This window comes from Monodon monoceros, unplaced genomic scaffold, assembly GCF_005190385.1.
Source record: "Monodon monoceros isolate NGI ecotype Baffin Bay Population unplaced genomic scaffold, NGI_Narwhal_1 Super_Scaffold_18, whole genome shotgun sequence".
Lineage (NCBI taxonomy): Eukaryota > Metazoa > Chordata > Mammalia > Artiodactyla > Monodontidae > Monodon > Monodon monoceros.
Genome location: NW_021703774.1, coordinates 44,117,734 through 44,143,390, shown reverse-complemented (window position 1 = coordinate 44,143,390; position 25,657 = coordinate 44,117,734). Strand labels below are relative to the sequence as shown.

Genomic DNA, 25,657 nt, shown 5'->3' with positions numbered 1-25,657 from the left:
TGGTATCATCTTTAAGTTCTTTCATCAGTGTCTTATAGTTTTCTGCATTCAGGTTTTTGTCTCCCTAGGTAGATTTATTCTGAGGTATTTTATTCTTTTTGTTGCAGTGGTAAATGGGAGTGTTTCCTTAATTTCTTTCACATTTTTCATCATTAGTGTATAGGAATACAAGTGATTTCTGTGCATTAATTTTGTATCCTGCTACTCTACCAAATTCATTGATTAGCTCTAGTAGTTTTCTGGTGGCATCTTTAGGATTCTCTATGTATAGTATCATGTCATCTGCAAACAGCGACAGTTTTACTTCTTCTTTTCCAATTTGTATTCTTTTATTTCTTTTTCTTCTCTGATTGCTGTGGCTAGGACTTCCAAAACTATGTTGAATAATAGTGGTGCAAGTGGACATCCTTGTCTCGTTCCTGATCTTAGAGGAAATGTTTTCTGTTTTTCACCATTGAGAATGATGTTTGCTGTGGGTCTGTCATATATGGCCTTTATTATGTTGAGGTAGGTTCCGTCTACGCCCACTCTCTGGAGAGTTTTTATCATAAATGGGTGTTGAATTTTGTCAAAAGCTTTTTCTGCATCTATTGATATGATCATATGATTTTTCTTCTTCAATTTGTTAATATGGTGTACCACATTGATTGATTTGCATATATTGAAGAATCCTTGCATACCTGGGATAAATCCCTCTTGATCATGGTGTATGATTCTTTTAATGTGTTGTTGGATTCTGTTTGCTAGTATTTTGTGGAGGATTTTTGCATCTATATTCATCAGTGATATTGGTCTGTAATTTTCTTTTTTTGTAGTATCTTTGTCTGGTTTGGGTATCAGGGTGATGGTGGCCTCATAGAATGAGTTTGGGAGTGTTCCTTCCTCTGCAATTTTTTGGAAGAGTTTGAGAAGGATGTGTGTTAGCTCTTCTCTAAATGTTTCATACAATACAGCTGTGAAGCCATCTGGTCCTGGACTTTTGTTTGTTGGAAGATTTTTAATCACAGTTTCAACTTCATTACTTGTCATTGGTCTGTTCATATTTTCTATTTCTTCCTGATTCAGCCTTGGAAGGTTATACCTTTCTAAAAATTTGTCCATTTCTTCCAGGTTGTCCATTTTATTGGCCTAGAGTTGCTTGTAGTAATCTCTTAGGATGCTTTGTATTTCTGCAGTGTCTGTTGTAACTTCTTTTTCATTTCTAATTTTATTGATTTGAGTCCTCTCCCTCTTTTTCTTCATGAGTCTGGCTAATGGTTTATCAATTTTGTTAACCTTCTCAAAGAATCAGCTTTTAGTTTTACTGATCTTTGCTGCTGTTTTCTCTGTTTCTATTTCATTTATTTCTGCTCTGATCTTTATGATTTCTTTCCTTCTGTTAACTTTGGGTTTTGTTTGTTCTTCTTTCTCTAGTTCCTTTAGGTGTAAGGTTAGTTTGTTTATTTGAGATTTTTCTTGTTTCTCGAGGTAGGCTTGTATAGCTATAAACTTCCCTCTTAGAACTGCTTTTGCTGCATCCCACAGGTTTTGGATCATCATGTTCTCATTGTCATTTGTCTCTAGGTATTTTTTGATTTCCTCTTTTATTTCTTCAGTGATCCCTTGGTTATTTAGTAACGTATTGTTTAGCCTCCATTCGTTTGTGTTTTTTACGTTTTTTTCCCTGTAATTGATTTCTTATCTCATAACGTTGTGGTCAGAAAAGATGCTGGATATGATGTCAATTTTCTTAAATTTACTGAGGCTTTATTTGTGACCCAAGATGTGATCTATCCTGGAGAATGTTCCATGCGCACTTGAGAAGACAGTGTAATCTGCTGTTTTTGGATGGAATGCCCTATAAATATCAATTAAATCTATCTGGTCTATTGTGTCATTTAAAGCTTCTGTTTCCTTATTTATTTTCATTTTGGATGATCTGTCCATTGGTGTAAGTGAGGTGTTAAAGTCCCCCACTATTATTGTTACTGTCGATTTCCTCCTTTATAGCTGTTAGCAGTTGCCTTATGTATGTATTGAGGTGCTCCTATGTTGGGTGCATATATATTTATAATTGTTATACCTTTTTCCTGGATTGATCCTTTGATCATTAGTGTTCTTCCTTGTCTCTTGTAACATTCTTTGTTTTAAAGTCTATTTTATCTGATATGAGTATTGCTACTCCAGCTTTCTTTTGATTTCCAATTGCATGGAATATCTTTTTCCATCCCCTCACTTTCAGTCTGTATGTGTCCCTAGGTCTGAAGTGGGTGCCTTGTAGACAGCATACATATGGGTCTTGTTTTTGTATCCATTCAGCAAGCCTGTGTTTTTTGGTTGGAGCATTTAATCCATTCACGTTTAAGGTAATTATCAATATGTATGTTCCTATGACCATTTTCTTAATTGTTTTGGGTTTGTTTTTGTAGGTCCTTTTCTTCTCTTCTGTTTCCCACTTAGAGAAGTTCCTTTAGCATTTGTTGTAGGGCTGATTTGGTGGTGCGGAATTCTCTTGGCTTTTGCTTGTCTGTAAAGCTTTTGATTTCTCCATGGAATCTGAATGAGATCTTTGCTGGGTAGAGTAATCTTGGTTGTAGGTTCTTCCCTTTCATCACTTTATCATGCCACTCCCTTCTGGCTTGTAGAGTTTCTGCTGAGAAATCAGCTGTTAACCTTATGGGAGTTCCCTTGTATATTATTTGTTGTTTTTCCCTTGCTGCTTTCAATAATTTTTCTTTGTCTTTAATTTTTGCCAATTTGATTATTATGTGTCTCGGTGTGTTTCTCCTTGGGTTTATCCTGCCTGGGACTCTCTGCACTTCCTGGACTTGGGTGACTATTTCCTTTCCCATGTTAGGGACGTTTTCAACTATAACCTCTTCAAATATTTTCTCGGGTCCCTTCTCTCTCTCTTCTCCTTCTGGGACCCCTATAATGTGAATGTTGTTGCGTTTAATATTATCCCAGAGTTCCCTTAGGCTGTCTTCATTTCTTTTCATCCTTTTTTCTTCATTTTGTTCTGCAGCAGTGAATTCCACCATTCTGTCTTCCAGGTCACTTATCCATTCTTCTGCCTCAGTTATTCTGCTATTGATTCCTTCTAGTGTAGTTTCATTTCAGTTGTTGTATTGTTCATCTCTTTTTGTTCTTTAATTCTTCTAGGTCTTTGTTAAACATTTCTTGCATCTTCTTGATCTTTGCCTCCGTTCTTTTTCTGAGGTCTTGGATCATCTTCACTATCATTATTCTGAATTCTTTTGCTGGAAGATTGCCTATCTCCACTTCATTTAGTTGCTTTTCTGGGGTTTTTATCTTGTTCCTTCCTCTGGTACGTAGCCCTCTGTCTTTTCATCTTGTCTATCTTTCTGTGAATGTGGTTTTTGTTCCACAGGCTGCAGGACTGTAGTTCTTCTTGCTTCTGCTGTCTGTCCTCTGGTGGATGAGGCTATCTAAGAGGCTTGTGCAAGTTTCCTGATGGGAGGGACTGGTGGTGGGTAGAGCTGGCTGTTGCTCTGGTGGGCAGAGCTCAGTAAAACTTTAATCCTCTTGACTGCTGATGGGTGGGGCTGGGTTCCCTCCCTGTTGGTTTTTTGGCCTGAGGCAACCCAACACTGGAGACTACCTGGGCTCTTTGGTGGGGCTAATGGTGGACTCTGGGAGGGCTCACGCCAAGGAGTACTTCCCAGAACTTCTGCTGCCAGTGTCCTTGTCCCCATGGTGAGCCACAGCCACCCCCACCTCTGCAGGAGACCCTCCAACACTAGCAGGTAGGTCTGGTTCAGTCTCCCCTGAGGTCACTTCTTCCCTTGGGTCCTGATCCACACACTAGTTTGTGTGTGCCCTCCAAGAGTGGAGTCTCTTTTTCCCCCAGTCCTGTTGAAGTCCTGCAATCAAATCTCACTAGCCTTCAAAGTCTGATTCTCTAGGAATTCCTCCTCCCATTTCCGGACCCCCAGGTTGGGAAGCCTGACGTGGGGCTCATAAACTTCACTCCAGTGGGTGGACTTCTGTGGTATAAGTGTTCTCCAGTCTGTGAGTCACCCACCCAGCAGTTATGGGATTTGATTTTACTGTGATTGTGCCCCTCCTACTGTCTCATTGTGGCTTCTCCTTTGTCTTTGGATGTGGGGTATGTTTTTTGGTGAGTTCCAGTGTCTTACTGTCGATGACTGTCCAGCAGCTAGCTGTTATTCTGGTGTTCTCACAAGAGGGACTGAGAGCACATCCTTCTACTCTGCCATCTTGGTTCAGGCCCTATATGATGGTTTGCATTTTATACTACACAAAATTTAACCATTAAACAGCTACATTACCAAATATTTTTTTCCCTGAACATATCTGAACTAAAAAATATAGTCATGTTTAGCCAGTGGACAAAATACCAAGTTATCAGATGTTGCTACTTATGAAAAAAACAGACATATCCCAGGTCTCAGATGACCTCCAATGAATGGTACAGGTTTGCTTCACTTTAGATCATGCAAACGTATCACAAGAGTAACTTGATTTAATAGTAATGTGCTTTAATTGACCAAAAGATGAAAAATTCTTTTAAGAAGTAATGTTGAAAAGACAACACGGTAATGTATAACTGAAACAGAAGTCAAGGACTAGGTGTCAGGACAACTGGTCCTCTACCACTGACTAGCTGCGACCTTGGGCAAGTAAGTTACTATCTGAGCCTTATAAATAAACTCTGAGGAGATAGAGTAGGCAATCACTAAGATCTCTTCCAAATTTAGAGTTTTATGAACAGTAAAAAAGGGTCAGAAGGGGAAAATGATAACTTCCTAAGAAAAAATGGCATATTCATATACGTCACATATTTATAATGTGTCGAGTATTACCTATGTGAGGCAAAGAGTATACAGTAAACTCAAAGAGAGACTAATCTCCAAGCAGAGAGAATCCTTTTAAAAATGTTTGTTTGGGACAGTTTATGAAAACTAGAAATTGGTATCTAGTTATTTATTAAACAGTAATTAGCAAACATTTTTGTTTACAATGCATAGAGGTTTTAATGCACTGAAACAAACGTACATTATGAAATACCTTTTATAAGTAAAAGCATTCAAATAGATATTTACAAAAATTGTATTTGTTTATCTATGTCCAGTCAAACATTATTCATTTGCAGTAAAGTGTCCAAAAGAGCCCAAGTACGGTTAGCATTTTGTAATTCATAGATATGTGTGTGTATATAAATATAAGTATGTGCCATAAATTCAGAAATATGTTTTCATATATTACAAAAGAAAATTCATTGAATATTTTCAGTTAAAATTTATTGATGCCCACGTCAGACAGTCCCTCAAGTAATAAACTTGTTTCATGAATGGTAATGGGTGTTCAAATAAACACACCAAAAAGGATTTGCTCTAGCTAATTTGAATCATACGACTCTTTTCTGTTTTGTTTTTTTTAACTTCATTTATTTATTTATTTTTTGGCTGCGTTGGGTCTTTGTTGCTGAGTATGGGCTTTCTCTAGTTGTGGCGAGTGGGGGCTACTCTTCGTTGTGGTGCGTGGGCTTCTCATTGTGGTGGTTTCTCTTGTTGTGGAGCACGGGCTCTAGGCACGCAGGCTTCAGCAGTTGTGGCACGCGGGCTCAGGAGTTGTGGCACACAGGCTTCAGCAGTGGTGGCACATGGGCTTAGCTGTTCCGCGGCATGTGGAATCTTCCCAGACCAGGGCTCGAACCCGTGTCCCCTGCATTGGCAGGTAGATTCTTAACCACTGTGCCACCAGGGAAGTCTGACACTTTTCTGTTTTAAAATTCAATTTAGGGGCTTCCCTGCTGGCGCAGTGGTTAAGAATCTTACTGCCAGTTCAGGGGACACGGGTTCAAGCCCTGATCCGGGAAGATCCCACATGCCGCAGAGCAACTACGCCCGTGTGCCACAACTACTGAGCCTGAGCTCTAGAGCCCATATGCCACAACTACTGAAGCCCGCACGCCTAGAGTCTGTGCTCCGCAACAAGAGAAGCCACCAAAATGAGAAGCCTGCGCACCGCAACGAAGAGTAGCCCTGCTCACCACAACCAGAGAAAAGCCCGTGTGCAGCAACGAAGACCCAACACAGCCAAAGATAAAATAAATTTATTTATTTAAAAATAAATAAATAAAATTCTATTAAATTCAGCATCATTAATTGAACACCTAAAACATGTAAGTGTCAAAATCCAATCTAATAAAGGCATTTGATTTGACATGGGATTTCTGGGATAAGAGCTCAAGGCATACAACCCTGACAGCAACCAGTTCCAAAGTTTAACTATTATAGCTCCACATTCAGCCTAACTCACTCCATCACATGTACCCTTGAATAACATAAATGTCATAGGTGATTGAACTAGTCCAAGTTAAAGCAGAAGTTTGCAAAGTGTCTTTACATGGTTGTGTTCTCTTTATCAAGAAAGATGTGTTTTTTTTAATAGTATCTTTTCCAATGCACGTGCCCTTATGTTTCCCAGATGCTCTACTGTGCCCTATTTCTTAGCGTTCATGATGACGGGAACCACTGGCGTTTGTTCAGTGGCAGTCCTGACTGTCCTTCAAGCTAGCACAGTACTGCTGAACAAGACTGTGCCATCATTCCACCTTCATTCCAGAATCACCTTCTTCTGATGACGGCTGCCTGACATGTGATTCCCTTATTCCTCAAATACTTTATGCTTGTATTGACAATTCTTTCACTTACTCATGCCAGTGTGTTTACGAATTAGGCCAAACCACATTTATAACTGTCATCTCTAAAATCACACTTCGATTCTGAAATCAGCTTTACTTTGGTACTAAGTTATTAATTCATTAGTGTCTTTGAACCATTTTATGAAACACAAGATATATGTCTGAGCACTACAAAGGGACACAAAAGATGATACAAGATTCTCCTTCAGGAATTTGCAATAGAGTTGGAGAAATAGGACAACTAGACATGAAAATGAATAATGTAAGGCAGACTGTGGTGAGCATCCAATCAGTGGAACAGATAATAGGCACTAGTGAAGTTAGCCCTGTGGCCTTCATGGCAGGGGTCAGACTGAAGCTTGTTCTTAAGGAAATAAGAGAGAATTCGAATAGGTGAGGAGTGGGTGTTTCAGGTGTATGAGAAGCCCAAAAATGTCTAGGTAAAACTTTCATTAAAAGCAGGTGGGTGGAGCTTCCCTGGTGGCGCAGTGGTTGAGAGTCCGCCTGCCGATGCAGGGGACGCGGGTTCGTGCCACAGTCTGGGAAGATCTCATATGCCGCGGAGTGGCTGGGGCCGTGAGCCATGGCCACTGAGCCTGCGCTCCACAACGGGAGAGGCCACAACAGTGAGAGGCCCGCGTACCGCAGAAAAAAAAAAAAAAGCAGGTGGGTGGGGTAGGGTAGCAAGGTTGGGGGAGAGGAGGCTTGTACTTGAGAATAGTAGGAAATCAGGCACACAATAGCCAGTCTCTTTGGAATTTTCGTCTTTTTGAAAATGGCAGTGCCACTGAAGGATTTTAATCAAAAATTGTGTTTAAATATGATTTATCTGACTGTCACACATGGAAGGAGGTGGCAGTAATTGGGAAAAGTAAGATCAACTAAAAGCCTCTGGGAATGTTTTTTATGAGTCCCAAAACAGATTGGTAGCAATGAACCTGAAATAAAATACAGAAGAGACACTGGCATTTGAGTATTATCTCTATGAAGAGGGTGAGTCAGAGACCCTGATTTACTGAATTTCACAGACTTTGTATTCCTAAGGAACATGTTGTTTAGATACTCAACAGTAAAATCATAGGCCCATGTCGTGAGTGAAGTTAGTATTTAACACAAAGTCACCAACCTATTTTATATTAATGCTTACAGATTTTGGATACAAACATCTTTAATCTACTTCAACACACATGCCTCATGCTTCTCCCACGTGGGCATATTTGTAACTATACATGAGGATGGAGGGTGGACATGTTTACAGAGCCTGTACCAGATGCCAGGCCCTCAGCCAACTCCATGAGCACAGACAGGCTGCTGACTTCCCACCTGTCTCTACTCTAGATTGTGCTCCAGTTCTCCAGCCTTGTCCAGGCATCTGTCTATGAGACGCGCTCGCCTGGACGTCCCTAGACTTCTCCAGCTCAACATCTGCAACAATGAACACGTCGTTTCCTTTCCCTGGAGGCTGCTCCTCTCCACACAAGGCTCCCATCTCAAAGAATGGCAGAAACCTGGGGCTCTTCCTTGGGTTCTCCCACTGCCTCACTCCGCACATGATCTATCCTTAAGTTCTATTGATTCTACTTCCTGGATATCTCTCTTATTCAGCCACCTCTTGCCATTTCCATTGTCACCTCTTTGGTGCAAGCTACCACCATCTGTAGCCTGCCAAAGCTTCCTAAGTGGCCTCCTGGCATCCCAGCGGCTACCCTCCCATCCACTGCCCACACAGCAGCCAGTATGTGTGACCTTTCTAAAATGAAAATATGTTTGAGTTGCTTATCTGCTTAAAGCCCTTTAATGGTTTCTTATTGATGCTAGAGTAAAGTGCAAACTCCCTAATATGCTCCACAAAGCCCTTTATAGTCTGGCTCCTGCCCATCTCTCCATGCTTGCTTGGCACCTCTCTCCTCTCTAAGCACCAGCCACATGAAATTCGTTCAGTTCCTCTAATAGTCCATGCTCTGACTCTCTTCCTGGCCCCAACATATCCTATTTTTCCTGCCAGGAACACTTTTTCCCCTTCCTGAAAATTCTTATGCCAAGAAATGATTATCCTGAGCTGGAAGGACAGATTCACATTGATAATGATCATTATTCCACATTGCATGTATACAGTCTTCTATATGTGTTAATAGTTTTAGCTATATCCCTGTAACTACGAGAACTATATTTTGCAAACTACAGTTCTGAATAGGACTGAATTTTGGACAATAGGACTGTCTTAGAACATTTTGGCTTTATATAAGTCCCATTTTTTGTAGAAGTGGACATTCCAGAACCCTGGACTTCTCCCATCAGGGACAAGGGGCTGCAGTAAGATTCCAAAAGGACAGAAGACAGCAGCTGCTCTAGGTACATGTCACTTGATGGGGTTGAGGGCAGGCTGCCCCAAGTTGTGCTACTCTAGCATGAGGATTATTTTGAGCTGAAAACAATCAAAGCCCAAAAGACTCAGGAAGAGCCTCTGAACTTCCCCTTTACCGCCTAAAAGAATTTAAGGTAGGAGGACTGTCCCAGGAAGAAGCTATCACCAAAGATAACTGTAATAAAGTATTGAAATTAGGAGTGGTAGACAGGGAGGAGCCTAAGCAAAGCTGTTTGATCAGAGTCCTCTCTGTGTCCCACTGTCTTTGGATGGCCCAGCAAACATTAACTCTTCCTATCTTCCTGTGAATTATCTTACTTTCCCTCAAGGAAAAAAAAGCCTCAGACCCCCAGCTCTTTCTCCTTAGTCCAGAATATATATAAACCTCATCTTGCCTTGCTGTCTTTGAAATTCTTCATACTTAAGTGAATTCCCCATCTGCATGTAATAAATTTGATTTTTCTCCGTTAACCTGCCTTGTGTCATTTTAATTGCCAGCCAAAAGAACCAAGGTGGGGAAGGGGAAATTCCCTCTCTCCCTCACACAGTGGGCTTGATATTTCGTCCAGTATGTTCTGAAGATTAATCTTGTGGAGTTTTCTTATGCCTGCTCAGTGAAGGGGTGCCAAAAACAACACACACACACACACACACACACACACACGCACCCCTCTATGGCCCTTGTGAGTGTAAATCATCTTTGAGGCACCCAGAGGAAGATCTGTCACTTGAAGGAAGGAGGAGCAGAGAGCCCTCTACTTGCCCTTACCTACCTCAGGATATAGCCTTATTGTCCAAGAGCAGGGTGTAATTAAGCCCTTTGTCAGGGTTAAATAGGAAAAAAACCATTCCATAAGGAGGAACAGGAGAAGTGGTTCCAGATTCAGAATGAATGGACATGGGTACCTAGACCGATTTGAACCCAGAACTCCCGGGGCAAGTGGCCTGGGCTGTGTGGTGGGATTTGAGCACCTGGGAACCCCAAGTAACAGAAATCATTGGCAGAACTTACCATGAAGGCAACGAGATGATCTTCCCTGAAAGATCCCTTAAGGGCATTATGCTAAGTGAACTAAGTCAGACAGAGAAAAACAAATACTGTATGATCTCACTTATATGTGGAATCGTAAAACAACGACTCAGAAACAGAGAACAGATTGGTCGTTGCCAGAGGAGGTGGGGGGAGGATGGGTTAAAGGGGTCAAACTTCCAGTTATAGGATAAATTAAGTCACAGGTTGTAATGTACAGCATGGTGACTATCGTTAACAATACTGTACCGTATATGAAAAGTTGCTAAGAGAGTAGAGCTTAAAGATCTCATCGCAAGAAAAACTTTTGTTAACTACGTGAGGTGATAGGTGTTAACTAAACTTATTGTGCTGATCACTTTGCAATGATCATACATTAAATCATTATGTTGTACACCTTAAACTAATACAATGTTATATGTCAATGATATCTTAATAAAAGTGGGAAAAAAAGATCCCGAGGACTTGTGAATGGACAGATCAATAGCGGCCCAGAATCAGCTGCTAGAATACCTTGGGCCTAGTTGTCAACGGCCTAGTTGTCAATTGGCTCTCAGGCATGCAGGCATGCTGGCCTGAGAGCCAACAGGGCAATGACAAAGGCATACAGCCCTGGCTCTGGTCGCCTGGGGATGGAACGCAGCAGCCTCTCCAAAGCCCCCTCAGGCTTTCTGGCCCTTATCACAACACTAATTTTATACCTAATTCTAAACCCTTTTGGTTATTATGGAAACAATAATGGTTAACTGGGAGTCTGTGAAATCTCTTACTGGTTTAGTCAAGATCCCACAATGAGTAACAGGCAGAGATGGAAACCAAAAAGAAAAAAAAAAAAAAAAAAGTGACACAGTAAAGATGGGTGATACATTGTGCCGTCAAAAACAAAGAAATAGAGGCGAGAAGGGAGAGGCCCATGAGCTCATTGGCCCATGACAGTCAAAGACAGTTCCCTACAATGTTTTGATGGTCTCTGGGTCTGACTGGAGCCACTGGAAGCTATGCCAAATCACGTTAAGTCTGCATAAAGTGAGGTTTCTGGACAGAGGAATGTGACACAGAACAAGGGCAATGTGACTAGACCCCATTATCTCAGTGCCTTTGATAACATACTGGAAAGCAGAGTGGGGCTGTGAATCGACTGAAATCTTCCATAAATGGACTCTAAATACAGGCTACATAACTTCCAAAAACTCCTCAGAGAAACTCCTATTATGGACACGGAAGGGGGAATGAAGCCAGTCCCATCTGGCTGGGTGGAGAACATTCTCTGCTTAGTGAAACTTCATGGTTCTTGTGTTTAGTGCCAAATGCATGTTCATACTAGACCAAGGCCCTGCACACAGAGGTGTAAGTGTACTAGTTAGATGGTGCAGGCAGTGCTGGGGAATTCTTTGTCTCTAAAACATCAAAACCACAAGGTAAGATATTAATAAGGTTATCATTTTTGTAAAGTCCCTAATGAGTTATGAGCCAATATTATGATGAACGTTGGTCAGGGTTGCTAGCGCAAAATAGAGTGACATTATCTTTTTCCATTAGCCTTCTATCATTACACAAGCTAAAATCAAGAACAGACTGAGAGGCATCACTAGTGACTTTTGCTCCGTGGCACTGACACTCTCAGGGAAACCTCAGAACTTTAAAGTAAATGTACAATGAAATTATTAGGAAATACAGTAAAGGCACAGATGGATGAGGTGACTCAACTCAAATGTCACCTGCCCAGAAAGGCCTCCCCTGACAAGCCTTCTCCGTTCTTCCCTACATAGTAACCTCTTGTTACTCTGTAACACATAACTTTGATAACTATCAAGTTATCTTGTGAATTTGTACGTGTGTTTGCCCCTCTTTCCTGTTTGAATGTAGACCCCAAAGAGGGGAACTTTGCATGGTTCGTTACTCTGTTCCTAATACCTTTATAGGTTGGCACAGAGTAAATCCTCAATAACATTTGACTGGTTACCTTTCCAACTGCCAAGTAACAAAGAGCTCAATTATCTGTACCTGAAGGTTTTGCAGAGTCCAGAAAAACCAGCATTCACATCAATTTATCAAAAACATCACATACTGGAAAGAGAAATCGTTTTTATTATGGACCCAGTAGTAATGAAATCGGTACATAGAGGCAACAGGGTCTGAAGCAATGCAACTCCAAGTGTGGTCCACGGACTAACACCATCAGCGTCCCTTGGCAGTTTGTTAGAAAACCAAAATCAGGGCCCCAGTATCAGTATATCTGAAGGTGGATCCAAAAAAGAATTTGTTTAGCAAGTTTTCCAGGTGATTCTTATGTACCCTAAAGTTCTGAGTAACTTCTTCAGAAATAAAGGTGAAAATAAACAAGAAATGTCAAAGGGACTAGGATTTTGCCAGGGACAATTGGTACATTCTTGCTGTCACTGAGATTTCTAAAAATCAGGAAGAAGGAAGAGGAGGAATTATACTCAAAATTATATGCATGAATATGGTGCTCTGTCTACATGTGCCATCAGATACCTACTCCACGTCCTGTTGCGCTGAGGCTTCCCTGCCCTGACTAAACAACCAGCAAGGTGGCCACGCTCTTTGTGTACAAAACTCTCACTTTGTTCGATTTCCCTCTCCTTCCAGAGGCAGCACCGTCTGTGGCTCTTTCTAGGAATCATTCTAACAGATGACTGACCAGACCAACTGAGAAAAGGCAGCCTAACTGGGGACCAGAGGGCAGCCGTGCCATACCATGATTTAGATGTCTGATGCAGTCACTCAGGAGAGCACTGAACTTCCTCTGGTCAGCGGCATCCTGGAAGCAGAAGTAGCCATGTCTGAGGAATGGCTGCCACAGGTACACCGGGAATTCCTTGGGCAGGACCACAAAGGGCTGCGTGTTCTCCTTCTCACTGGACGCTGAAGAAACATGGAAAACACAAAGATGTTTTAAAACATGTATCTCTCATTTAAAATATTTATTTCAGGCTGTGAAGGTTTATTTCCGGCTGGGGGGCAGCCAATGCGATGGAAAGGTGGTGTGAGATGTCTTCACAGGGTGGGGGAAAAGAAGAGTTCAGCTTCACCTGTCTCACTCTAGCAGGTGGCCTCACCTCCTATCCACAGGGACAACCAAGGCCATCAGACATAATCTATCTCAACTTCCTCACCAGGAATGAGCCACAAAAAGAGCTCACTCTTCCCTACCGGTCCTCGGCAGTTGATGTGTCTACCTGTCAGGCACTTACCCTACTCTCCCCCAGGCTCCCATCCCACCAGGTCTGCTCTCTGCCCTGCACTCTCTCCCGCCTCCTTGTCACTGCTACACTAGCATTTGCTGCTTTGATGCCATCAACCCCTATTCTCACCCTAGTCTTGTTCCTGCTCCACCGGTCCCAAAACCAAATTGCCTGTTACTAATGTCATCCTGACTGCCGGCCTATGGCTTCTTCATTACCCACCCTTTCAACCCGATTGGAAACATCTGCTGCTGTCAATTACCCCTTCTTTTGAAAACATTCTCTTGACTTCCAGGGGCACCTCTCTCCTCAGTGTCCTTCATGCTTTTTAAAAATTGTTTCCTCTTTTCAGCTTTATTGGTTCCTCTGCCCCTTCTCTCCGTCTCCCTCTTTAAGTGTTGGTATTTACCCTGTTCTGTGCTGGTTTCTGATCCATTCTCATCTCTACTCTCCTGAGGTGTCATCATTCTCCCCATGATTTTGCATATTGTTTCTGCAATTCATATTTCCTTTTCCTCCTTCCTTTCCACCATGCTTTTGCATAGAAAACTCTCATTCGTCCTTCAAAAGTCAGTTCAAAAGCCACCTCCTCTGGGGTGCCTTTGTTGGCACCAGAAACAGAGTTGGGTGCACCCTACCTTGTTCTGCCAAAACAATGTAATGATCTGTTTTGTGTCTGGTACCCACACTCAGAGTGAGAGACACAAAGTGAGATAAGCCTCCCCAGCCAAATAATTTTCCCTGGGAAGCAGAACCACTGCCCCGGAGCTCCTAGAGGATGGAGGCTTCATCTTACTTATCTTTGTATGCTCAGCCCATAGCAGAGCCATGGGACCTAGTAGATGTTCTACTACGGTCTGTTGAATGAATAAATGTGCTGTGTTGTCCTAGGAAATTTTAAAAGCCTTAAACAATGGGACTTTCACCTCTTCCCTCAAAATCAATTCCAAGAAACTGACGTTAACCCCTTATCATTCAGATCCCCTGTCTAAACTTTATTCCCCTCCGTGCATTCCAATTCTATGATACTGCACTAGGATAAACGAGCCCCAGCTTATTTCCAGAGTCACGGAAAACAAGCAGAAGAAAAAATTAGTTCTGTGCTCTCAGCCTACATAATGGGCACAATTTCAAGGAAAGCAAGGGAAGAGGGACCCAGTAAGAGGCAACTGAAAGCACTGGGCATAGCAAGAAATGGATCATAACCCTAAGGAAGGCTCCGGAACTGAGTCTTGCTACTGGCAAATGAATAAATCAAGATTGGCTTAGATAAAGAATAGATTTCCTGGGGCATACATTGCAATTCTGTTTCTGAAGGTAACAGAGTCAAATGCACTGGGAGCACAAACTTCGGCCCACCAGTCCCTAGCAAAATGCCTGGCACATGATAACATGAGAATGAATCAACACATGAAAGACAACAAATGAATAAATGATTGAATGCTGTAGTAGAGACCTCTTAGGTGTAACACATCTCTATTCTCTCCTCTTTCTCAGTAATAAAACCCCTGATTTTTAGTTTAGCAAGTGCCTGCATACAATAAAGACTACATTTCCAGCCTCCATTGCAGTTTCGTGTGTCACAGCCACTAAGTTTTGGCCAATGAAATGTAAGTGGCAGTGAGACTTCCTAGAAGCATCCTTAAGGAGAGGGAATGTGCCGGCCTCCTCATCTTTTCTCCTTCCTCCTGTCTGGAATGAGAAAGCCATGGCTGGAGTTCCAGCAGCCACCTTGGACTATGTAAATCTGGGCCACAACCCAGAGATAAAGGGGCAGAAAGCTAAAAAGAGTCCCTGACCTTTATGGAACTGCCACACCAGCCTGTACTGGTAATATCCAAATATTTTTAGCAAGAAAATAAAAACATATGTATTTAATTTGAGATTTTTGTTGTGTGCAACAAAAGTAGATTCTAGCTAATAAAATGCCAAACAAGTGAATCATTTTAGCAAAACATGGGACCATTTTTGAACATCATCTTAGCACACTGCTGTGTAAAGAAGACCTACATTGATAAACCTCCAGTGCTTTACCTCTAGTGAGGTTAATTTCTCCCATCTTTATTGTGCCTTTATTCTTTCCAATAAAATTAGAATCACACTGCTGTTAACAGTGTGATTCCTGTTAATATAGTTTTGTGAAAACACTCTCCTTGCCCTTTCCAAGATGTCACAATTTTGTACAAACAATTAAAAGCAACATTCACCACTTACATTTAAAAAAGCCTTAGGAAGCCCCATAAAATTCATTCCTATTAGCCTCTTGTTATCATTCATTTAACATTTTACAACAATTTTCCAGATACCGTTAGTCTGCATTTTTTCTGAGTTGAGTATAAGGATAACACAAATGATCTACTGTAGAATATTCTATTTTTAAAACTGAGAAGGGCACAACATACAATTTAAAAAGTCTTTGAAATGTCCAGTCTGAAGCCCTGGGCCAAATGGCACTAGTCACACAGGCCTTGTGTTTTTTATTCCTTTTCATTCCTTCTGATATATTTCATCAATAAATCAATAAACGTATTGTCAGTTCTGACTGCTTTCATTGGAAAGTTCTTTTGAAGTGGTTCTAAAGAGTCAACGTATTGGCATCCCCATTTCTAAGTGGCAGCTCCAAAGCCAAGATAACATGTAAGTAGATGTTAAAATATAATGATATGTATAGTGTACATAAAGTGTTGTTTTAGCTTGAATTACTTAGTAAGAGTTTGTTAATCTAGGTTTATGGTTCATGTACTAATCCTATAACAGTGTCATTAAAAACATTAAGCATTCTGCACTGAAATAACAATTGATAAAATAATTTTATATTTTCCCCATAAATTCCAGTGAAATGATTATACCTATTAATAAGAACCAGGGCTCTCTTCAAGAAACTAAGTAATTACTGTGCAGTGTGATTTACACAAAGCCAGATGGTGTTATTACATTATCCACAGTTCATGAATCTCTATGAAGCGCTCTATTTCGTCTGAATACTATCCATCACACTCTCTACATGGAAAAAGTGAAATGAATGAGAATCAAAGTATGTTAGAGCTGGTAATATCCTTCTAGATTTTCAATTTCAAGGCCCTAGAACTGGGAGAAACAGAAATCAGAGAGGTTCAGCAACAGCTAGGGAAAATGCTTGATAAGCGTCACAGATAGAACTAGATAAAAATCCAGCCTTCAAATTCTCAGTTCAATGCTCTTTCCACAGCAGCATTCAGCTATTATTAAAGATATGCTAATTAATGCAATGCTTTTTTACACAGTAGCTATGAGTTACTGTAATGCTTGTTAAAACTATTTTGTTGATTTAGGATATTTTATTGCATATCATCCTAAAATTAGAAAAATAATATTCTCTGACAGCTTTTACTGAAAGATGGGATTACACATTTCACAGACTGGGCCCTACATATTTATTTCTGCTGTCTTGGGTAAAGCTTGCAAGATATTCCAAAGCTTCAAGATGCCTGACCAATGGTATATTTTCCATGTGCTAGAAGCACAGTGACTGACTTGTGTATTACCAAATATGATTTAAAGTAACAGAATTGTTACAATGTTTACCTGAATTAGAGAAATTATATCTTCCATTTGCCTATGGAGAATGTGTGTCTAGCCCAGGGTTTCTCAACCTTGGCAACTACTGATATTTAATGCCAGATAATTCTTCATTGTCAGGGGTTGTTTAGCGAGCATCACTGGCCTCTACCCACTAAATGCCTGTAGCACGATCCTCCCAAGTTGTGACAACCAAAAATGTCTCCAGACACAGCCAACTGTCCCTGGAGAGTGAAATCATCACCCCTCCCCTTGAGAAGCACTGATCTAGCTAAACAAAACATGTTTAGGAATTTTGTCTTGGGAAGGAATGTTTAGCAACTCACCAATGGGGTCTGGGAAATGCCGATCAGATAATAAACCGTATTCATCTTCTGAGGTTAACACCTTGCCACCAGCTGGAAGAATTCGGCTTTTAGGGGGAGCTCCTCTCTGATAGGCCTGGGAAAGGAAAGGCATGAGTGAGTGGATTTTTTCCTCATTTGGATTTTTGGAAAATATCAGGAATATTAGAAATAGACAAATATACTCAGAGATAGAAATTCCCACACTATGTCAACGAGTAAGAGCCATTTATTCAAAAAATATGTTTTGCACTGGAAGCCTCTGTCAGAGACAGCATCAGGACTTGCTCCAGGACCAAAAGGAAGAAAGGCTATTATACTTTCCACTGGCTATGTTATAGCTGCAGTGATTGTGTCAGGGAAGGTCACATGACCTCAGCATGTCCAATCAGAGTGAGAGTTAGGGTTTGTCCCAGGGCCAGCTAGAAGAGCTCTTATAGATTCCACTGGCTATATCCTGGCTGCAGTGATTGGGTCAGGGTCAGTCACATGACCTGATTCAATCCAATCAGAGTGAGCTACAGGCCTTGCAAGAGGGGCTGACAGGAAAGCCTCAGCTCTGCGAGGAGATGAGGACAGGACACCACCACCATCTTGTTACTGTGGAGGACTGTGAAGGAGCCTGACAGTGGAGATTGTGGCCTGTTAGGGAAGTCAGGCTGAATGAAGGCAAAGATCTGAGATGGAAGAAAGAACAAACTGAGTTCTGATATCACTGGAGCTGTGGATCCAAATGTGCCTGAAACTGGACCTGTGCTGTGGAGATTTCAAGTCAGGAGCCACCAATCCCAGCCTCTTTTTCTTTTTTTTATCTTAAGAAAAATTTTTTTTTATTGAAGTATAGTTGATTTACAATGTTGTGCTAGTTTCAGATGTACAGCAAAGTGATTCAGTTACATATATATATATATATATATATATATTCTTTTTCAGATTCTTTTCCATCATAGGTTATTATAAGATACTGAATACAGTTCCCTGTGCTATACAGTAGGTCCTCGTTGATTATCTATTTTATGTATAGTAGTGTGTATCTGTTAATCTCAAACTCCTAATTTATCCGTCCCTTCCCCTTTCCCCTTTTGGTAACCATAAGTTTGTTTTCTATGTCTGTGAGTCTATTTCTGTTTTGTAAATATGTTCACTTGTATCATTTTTTTTAGATTCCTCATATAAGTGATACTGTATATTTATTTTTCTTTAACTTACTTCACTGAGTATGATAATCTCTAGGTCCATCCATGTTGCTGCAAATGGCATTACCTCATTCTTTTTTATGGCTGAGTAATATTCCATTGTATATATACACCACATCTTCTTTATCCATTCATCTGTCATGGACATTTAGGGTGCTTTCGTGTCCTGGCTATTTAAATAGTGCTGCCATGAACACTGGGGTGCATGTATCTTTTCAAATTAGAGATTCTCTGGATATGTGCCCAGGAGTGGGATTGCTGGATCATATGGTAACTTTATTTTTAGTTTTGTAAGGAACCCCCATACTGTTCTCCATAGTGGCTGCACCAATTTACATTCCCACCAACAGCGCAAGAGGGTTCCCTTTTCTCCACACCCTCTCCAGCATTTATAATTTATAGACTTTTTGATGATGGCCATTCTGACTGGTGTGAGGTGATACCTCATTGTAGATTTGATTTGCATTTCTCTAATAATCAGCAATGCTGAGCATCTTTTCATGTGCCTTTTGGCCACCTGCATGTCTTCTTTGGAGAAATGTCTATTTAGATATTTTGCCCATATTTTGATTGGGTTTTTTTTCTTTTTTTTGATATTGAGCTATATGAGCTGTTTGTATATTTTGGAAATTAATCCCTTGTCAGTTGCATCTTTTGCAAATATTTTCTCCCACTCTACAGGTTGTTTTTTCGTTTTGCTTATGGTTTCCTTTGCTGTGCAAAAGCTTATAAATTTGATTCAGTCCCACTTGTTTATTTTTGCTTTTGTTTCTATTGCCTTGAGAGACTGACCTAAGAAAACATTGGTATGATCTATGTCAGAGAATGTTTTGCCTATTTTCTCTTCTAGGAGTTTTACGGTGTTAAGTCTTATAATTAAGTCTTTAAGCCATTTTGAGTTTATTTTTATATATGGTGTGAGGGTGTGTTCTAACTTCATTAATTTAAATGCGGCTGTCCAATTTCCCCAATACCACTTGCTGAAGAGAATAACTTTTCTCCATTGTATATTCTTGCCTCCTTTGTCGAAGATTAATTGACTATAGGTGTGTGGGTTTATTTCTGGGCTCTCTATTCTATTCCATTGATCCATATGTCTGTTTTTGTGCCAATATCACGCTGTTTTGATTAATGTAGCTTTTTTTTTTTTTTTGGCTGTGATCATGTGACCAGCTCTAGACTAGACCAATCACTTCAGTCAGGGTAGAGCTTTACTTGACCTGATGTGGGTCACAGCCCCTCCTGGCCCCAAGGGTGAAAAAAATGTTTTGCGTCCTTGCTACTTGTGGGTAGTACTTTAATACTTTTGTGTGACGGTCACAAGATGGTAAGTCAGAGTCCCTAATCTCAGGGAGATTCACTGTAGATATGTTCCTCAAAGGGGGTGAAACATAATCTCAGTAAGTTCAGGAATTCTGCACCACACTTATCATTTCAGATGCTAGCGCCTGAATCATTCCAATAACCAAAAGGATGGTGATGCATACAGACATTTACCACACAAAATGCTTGGAGACTAATGACAAATGAGACCGTGGGACATGTAACTTCAATTATGGTTGCCAAGGATTTTTACCAGAAACATAAAAATGTAACCATGATAAAATATACCACCACTTTGCCCTCAGGCGTGAGACTGTTTTGCAGTAAAATGATCTGGGATGGAAGTGTAATATCATGACATGACATCAGAACAAATTCCGGCCAGCACACAAAAAGCTCTGCTGTTTGAGAAATGTAAAAGGGGTACAGAGCATCGCTAAAGCAGTGAAGCAGTTGGTTAAACAGATATACTCACATGGACATGCAGATAAGATAAAATGTAAGCATGTGCATCTGATGGGAGGGCATAAGTCAAGGGAAAATTTTGAGACTAACAAGCTAAAAGCACGTTGAGAACTGAAACCACGAAACTGTGGGACCCAAAATCTGTAGTGTACTCGCGAATAACTAAAATAATGTTGATCAGGGCCATAAAATCAGAGTAAATGCACATTCTGCAAGTAGCAAGACTCATTCTGCATCAGTAAGATAGTGACTGAAGAAACCCAAACAAAACAAATTCTTGTATACCTAAGAAGGTTGTTTTCATTCTTGTAAGAACTACTAATCACGTGCCCAAGCACATTAGGACCCAGAGCAGAAGAGAGAAGAATCCAAAATGGTGTGATTTTGAGAAAGTCTAGGAACAGGTTGATTCAGACTGGCCTCAAATGTGAATTGTGTTATCTGTGAAAACAGGCCTGATCTAGGCTTTAATAAACATTATATATTATATTATTTAATCCTCAAAACAGCATTGTGGGGCTTCCCTGGTGGCGCAGTGGTTGAGAGTCCGCCTGCCGATGCAGGGGACACAGGTTCGTGCCCCGGTCCGGGAAGATCCCACATGCCGCGGAGCGGCTGGGCCCTTGAGCCATGGCCGCTGAGCCTGCGCGTCCGGAGCCTGTGCTCCGCAACGGGAGAGGCCACAGCAGTGAGAGGCCCGCGTACCGCAAAACAAAAAAAACAAAAAAAACAAAAAAAACCCAGCATTGTGAATTAGACATTATCTCCATTTTATACACGAGAAAAATGAAGCTCAGAGAGGTTAAATAACTTGCCAATGACCCAGTGGTGAGTAGGTGACAAATCCAGGATTCGTACCTGGGTTTGTCCAGCCCCAGCGCAAGTGTATAGGAAGTAGGAAGTGAGAATGAGAATGCTCATTTTTTTCCTCCTCAATTACCAGCCAAAACTGGATTCTCAATAAAAGAATAGGCAGTTTATAGATAGATACTTAATGTATAACTCTTAGGTATAATTTTTTTAAAAAACCTTCTGTAATTAAAAAGCAGGATATCATTAAAACTTTAAGGAATTATGGCACACTGCATGGGCATTTTTCTTCCAAGTTTAAAAAAAAATTGTTTATTACCAAATTCAGTGACTATATCTTAACAATCGGAACAAGTTTACCTGAAAATGATGAGCAAAGTAAAGAAAACAATATAGTCCATAAATTGCAAGTTGAGGGAGCAAGCGTAAAAAAATGAAAAGGGGAAAAAAAACACCAAAATTTGATTTAAAATGAAACTTCCGTGAGTGCCAAATGTGGTGAAAACCTTAATAAATACAAGAGTGAGTTCTATGAGTGTTTCCTCCACATTAGTTAGTTGTCATGCTGACAACTGCTCTATATTGGGCTCTGCCAGCACTTGGCCATATGCTAAGGCGTTCAATGCATTCATGTCTTTAATCCTCACAACAACATTGTGATGAAGGAATCATGCTCACCATTTTACAGATGAGAAAACTGAGGCCCAAGGAGATTTATAACTTATGCAAGGACACATATCTGGTAACTGGTAAAGGTGTGATTCAAAGTGCATAATATTAACCATTAGGCTATACTGCCTCTTCTCAAGCTTCCCTGAGAGGACAGTATAACGGGCCGTATGAAATCTAAAGTGATTTGTTATTATTATCATTATTTGTACTGTATTGATCATTTGCTTCAGAGAGCAAATCAAATGTTGACTAAAATCCTAAAATAGATAAAGCAGAGAAGATACTGGCTTAACAAATGTTGAAAAGAATAAGACTACCCAAGAAAGCACTCGAGTACTGCCTGGTAGGTGGTATAATAAGTTTGTATTATATTTTATTTCTATTTTCCATCAAAAATTGGAAGGAGACACGTTATCTGTCAGCCTGAAGCCTCTTCCTAAAGGTTTAGCATCAGGGGTAATTACTCAGAGTATCTGCAGAGGATGTCCTGACTAGTTTTGAACTTAAGAGTGAAGAGTGCAGAGTTTTAAATATGTTACTAACTTTAACCCATAAATAGTAACTATTCATTTCAAAGGGAGCTTGAGAATCTATGTAGACTGAATATGTGCACAGTATGAGATCTGGAAGGAATCAGTGGGATCATTCAGCCTCACACTCTAGTTTAATGGAGGCCTGACCTCAACTTTAGTTTTCCAAATTCTCTGCCCAATGTTCTTTCATTTACACCACATTACCTCCCTTGATGGGGAAAGAAATGGGAACCAATAAAAACTAAGGTCCTCTCAGGTGCTAGGCACTGTACATATGCTATCTCATCTCTCCACATTTTACAGACAAGGGAAAAAATGAGATAACCAGGAAAAAGCTAGTGAAAAAAATTCATACGTAGAAGTGAAATAAAGTGGAAAGTTCTGAATTTTTAGGAACCCATGCAAATCCAGTCACAATCTTAATAATTCCTCTGCCACAGAGGAGGCTTAAGAGTGGGAAGACATGGAGACACAGAGCAGAGAGGGAGAGATATCAGGGAGGTGACTAAGACAGGCCTCGAGGCCCAGTGATCATAGGAAAGGCTCCCGCACTGGCCACTCAGTATAACCTTCCATCTTCACACTCACTTGCAATGACTTGTTCAAAGTCTACGTTGCCCACTAGACTGCAAGCACCTGTCTAATCTACAGTGATATGCCTAGAACCTACTATAACCCACAATAAATATCTGTTGACTGAAATGAATACCTGAATCTGTTAGTGCTCACTGGATCAGTCAGTCTCAAAGGAGAGGGCTTGTCAGTCAACCCAGCCAACATTTAAGAAAATTGCAAGAATCAGTGGTAACAAGGAAATGTCTTACCTCTTTGTTCTCATAGCTTTCCACAGCAAAGTCATTTTTAACCACAACATATCTCTCCTTCCATTTCTTTATGTCCTCAGCAAACTGTGATAGCTCTGCTTCATACAAAACAGTTCCAGGCTCCAATGGTGGCTTAAAGAAGATGAATGCAATTAACTGTCACAACAAAAGATAGCATATCATGCTACCACTGAGTCTATTCACAGTATTTCAAGGAATATTTTCAGAAACTATTTTGTGCTGAGATCCTGGGGAAATTGTTGCTTCCCCCCACCTCCCTCCACTTTGCCCTTTCCTACTTCTCCTGACCAAACGCAAATATTTGTCTTATTGATATTTTTGTGATTTGCATTCCCTTCATTATCCTACAAGAACAGAAGCACATGCTAGAAGGGATTATAGTAGCAAGGTTATGCCTTGCATACCTGTGGCACTTAATAAATCCTTGGTAAACTCTGTGGAAGAGAGGGAGTGAGGCAGTTAACTGTAAGTTGTGGACATCTATCCCAACACCCTGAATATACCTCAGGGTTAATTAAAACAGGGGAGTTAACAGGCTGTTCCCCTCTTTGTCAACCTTCAGGGGCTGCCTCAAGAGTCAGTGTTCAGTGGTTTCCCCAGATCCAAAGGTCTGGGAACCAAGGCTAAAAACACTTAACCCACCTTTGTGCTCTTCAAGGAGACTCTGTTTACTCTCTAATTAAAGAACAAGCAGGCAAGCCAGCAAACCTTCATTCTACCTCTTCCACTTAAAGGTCTAGGGATTTCTCGTTCATAACCCCGGCTAAAAGCCAAGTCATCACTGATTTCTCTCTTCTATTATTTGTGCTGTAGGGAAGTCTCTGTTAGATACCTAGTTAGGTCTTCTGTTGGGCTAACCGTGTAAGGGGTAATTCCCATCCTACCTCATGTATTATCTCAAAATATAGGAATGGGCCTCCTGTCTTTCACGTGTCACTGACTTTACATTGATGTTATTCAAACACTACAGTGCCTTTAACACAATATTGTAAACCAACTATACTTCAATCAAAAAAAAAACCATAGTCCCTTTAGAAACTCATGCCTCCCCTTTCAAGCAAAATTTACATGAACCATACAGAGAAGAGTGATATGCTAATCTTTTTAAGAATCTGCTAAGGGTTGAAATAAATAGCCTTATAAATTCCAAGGCTTAATATTGAGGCAGATAATGAGGCACTCTCCTATATGGACTCATTAACACGTAAAAGAGGACCTCACTCTCCTCTTAAAATGAGACTGCAACCATATATAAGCTGAACTTTATAGTTCTTAGGTACAGGATTTCTTAAACCTGGGCCACTTTTTTCTTTTATTTATTTATTTATTTATTTATATTTATTTATTTATTTACGGCTACATTGGGTCTTCATTGCTGCGCACAGGCTTTCTCTAGTTGCGGCGAGCAGGGGGGCAAGCGGGGACTACTCTTCGTTGCAGTGTGCGGGCTTCTCACTGCGGGGCACGGGCTCTAGGTGCACAGGCGTCAGTAGTTGTGGCTGACGGGCTCTAGAGCACAGGCTCAGTAGTTGTGGCACACGGGCGTAGTTGCTCCGCGGCATGTGGGATGTTCCCGGACCAGGGCTCGAACCCATGTCCCCTGCATTGGCAGGCGGATTCTCAACCACTGCGCCACCAGGGAAGCCCAAACCTGGGCCACTTAGATCAACTGATACGCTTGTTAAAAATGCCGCCTCACCAACCATCCAGATAGTGGAGACTTGGTCAAACTGTGTCCCTGAGGGAGGACCCTGTGGAGCAGAGCAGCCCTCTGCAATCTATGCAGTGGACACGTAGGGCATGTAATATGAGGGAAAAACAAACTACTGTTTTTAAGCCAGTGAGATTTTGGTGTTGTCTTTTTACCATACCATATATTACTGTATCCTGATCGGTTTAATCTTATTAATTTAAGTCCTTCATTATACTGAGTATTTTTTATTGTGGTAAAATACACATGAACACAGGATGCTTTTCCATTTATTTATGTGTTGTTTAATTTCTTGCAGCAACATTTTGTTTTCAGTGTACAATTCTTTCATCTACATGGTTAAGTTTATCCCTGAGTATTGTATTCTTTTTTTCCTTATGTTATTTTTTATTGTGGTAAAATAAATACACATGGCACAAAGTTTACCGTTTTAACCATTTTTAAGTGTACAGTTCAGTGGCATTAATTATATTCACACTGTTGTGCAACCATCACCACTATCTATCTCCAGACCTTTTTATCACCACAAACTGAAATTCTGTGCCAATTAAATAATAACTCTCTATTTCCCTCACCTCCACTCCCTTGTTACTACTATGCTACTTTTTGTCTATATGAATTTGACTACTTTGGGAAATTCATGTAACAGGAGTTGTACAATATTTGTCCAAAAAAATGCAGCCTCACCCTAGACTTATATACTATATACTATACTATACTGATACTATATCAGAATCTCTGGGGGTACAGACCAGAGGTTGCATTTTTATCAAACTCCCCAAATTTTGTCAATCACTGTTTTATGGGGATGACAATTAGTTATCCCTACAAAGCCACGCTGCTGAATCTATTGGTCAACTTTCAGCAATACCTGACCTACTTATCACTCCCTCTTTCTTGAAACCCCTTCTTTACTTGACTCTGGCACA

At 40.7% G+C, this 25,657-nt stretch overlaps 1 protein-coding gene across 1 annotated transcript in view; it reads right to left on the bottom strand.

Moving 5' to 3' along the window:
* Positions 1-25,657, bottom strand: part of NIBAN1 (niban apoptosis regulator 1) — a 160,496-nt gene that overhangs the window by 66,886 nt on the left and 67,953 nt on the right. Inside the window, exons 3-5 of the mRNA XM_029228430.1 lie at positions 22,997-23,128; positions 17,156-17,270; positions 12,784-12,951 (exon numbers count right to left, since the gene is read on the bottom strand). Coding sequence (XP_029084263.1) covers positions 12,784-12,951; positions 17,156-17,270; positions 22,997-23,128 — 415 coding nt within the window. The remainder of the gene's footprint in view (positions 1-12,783; positions 12,952-17,155; positions 17,271-22,996; positions 23,129-25,657) is intronic.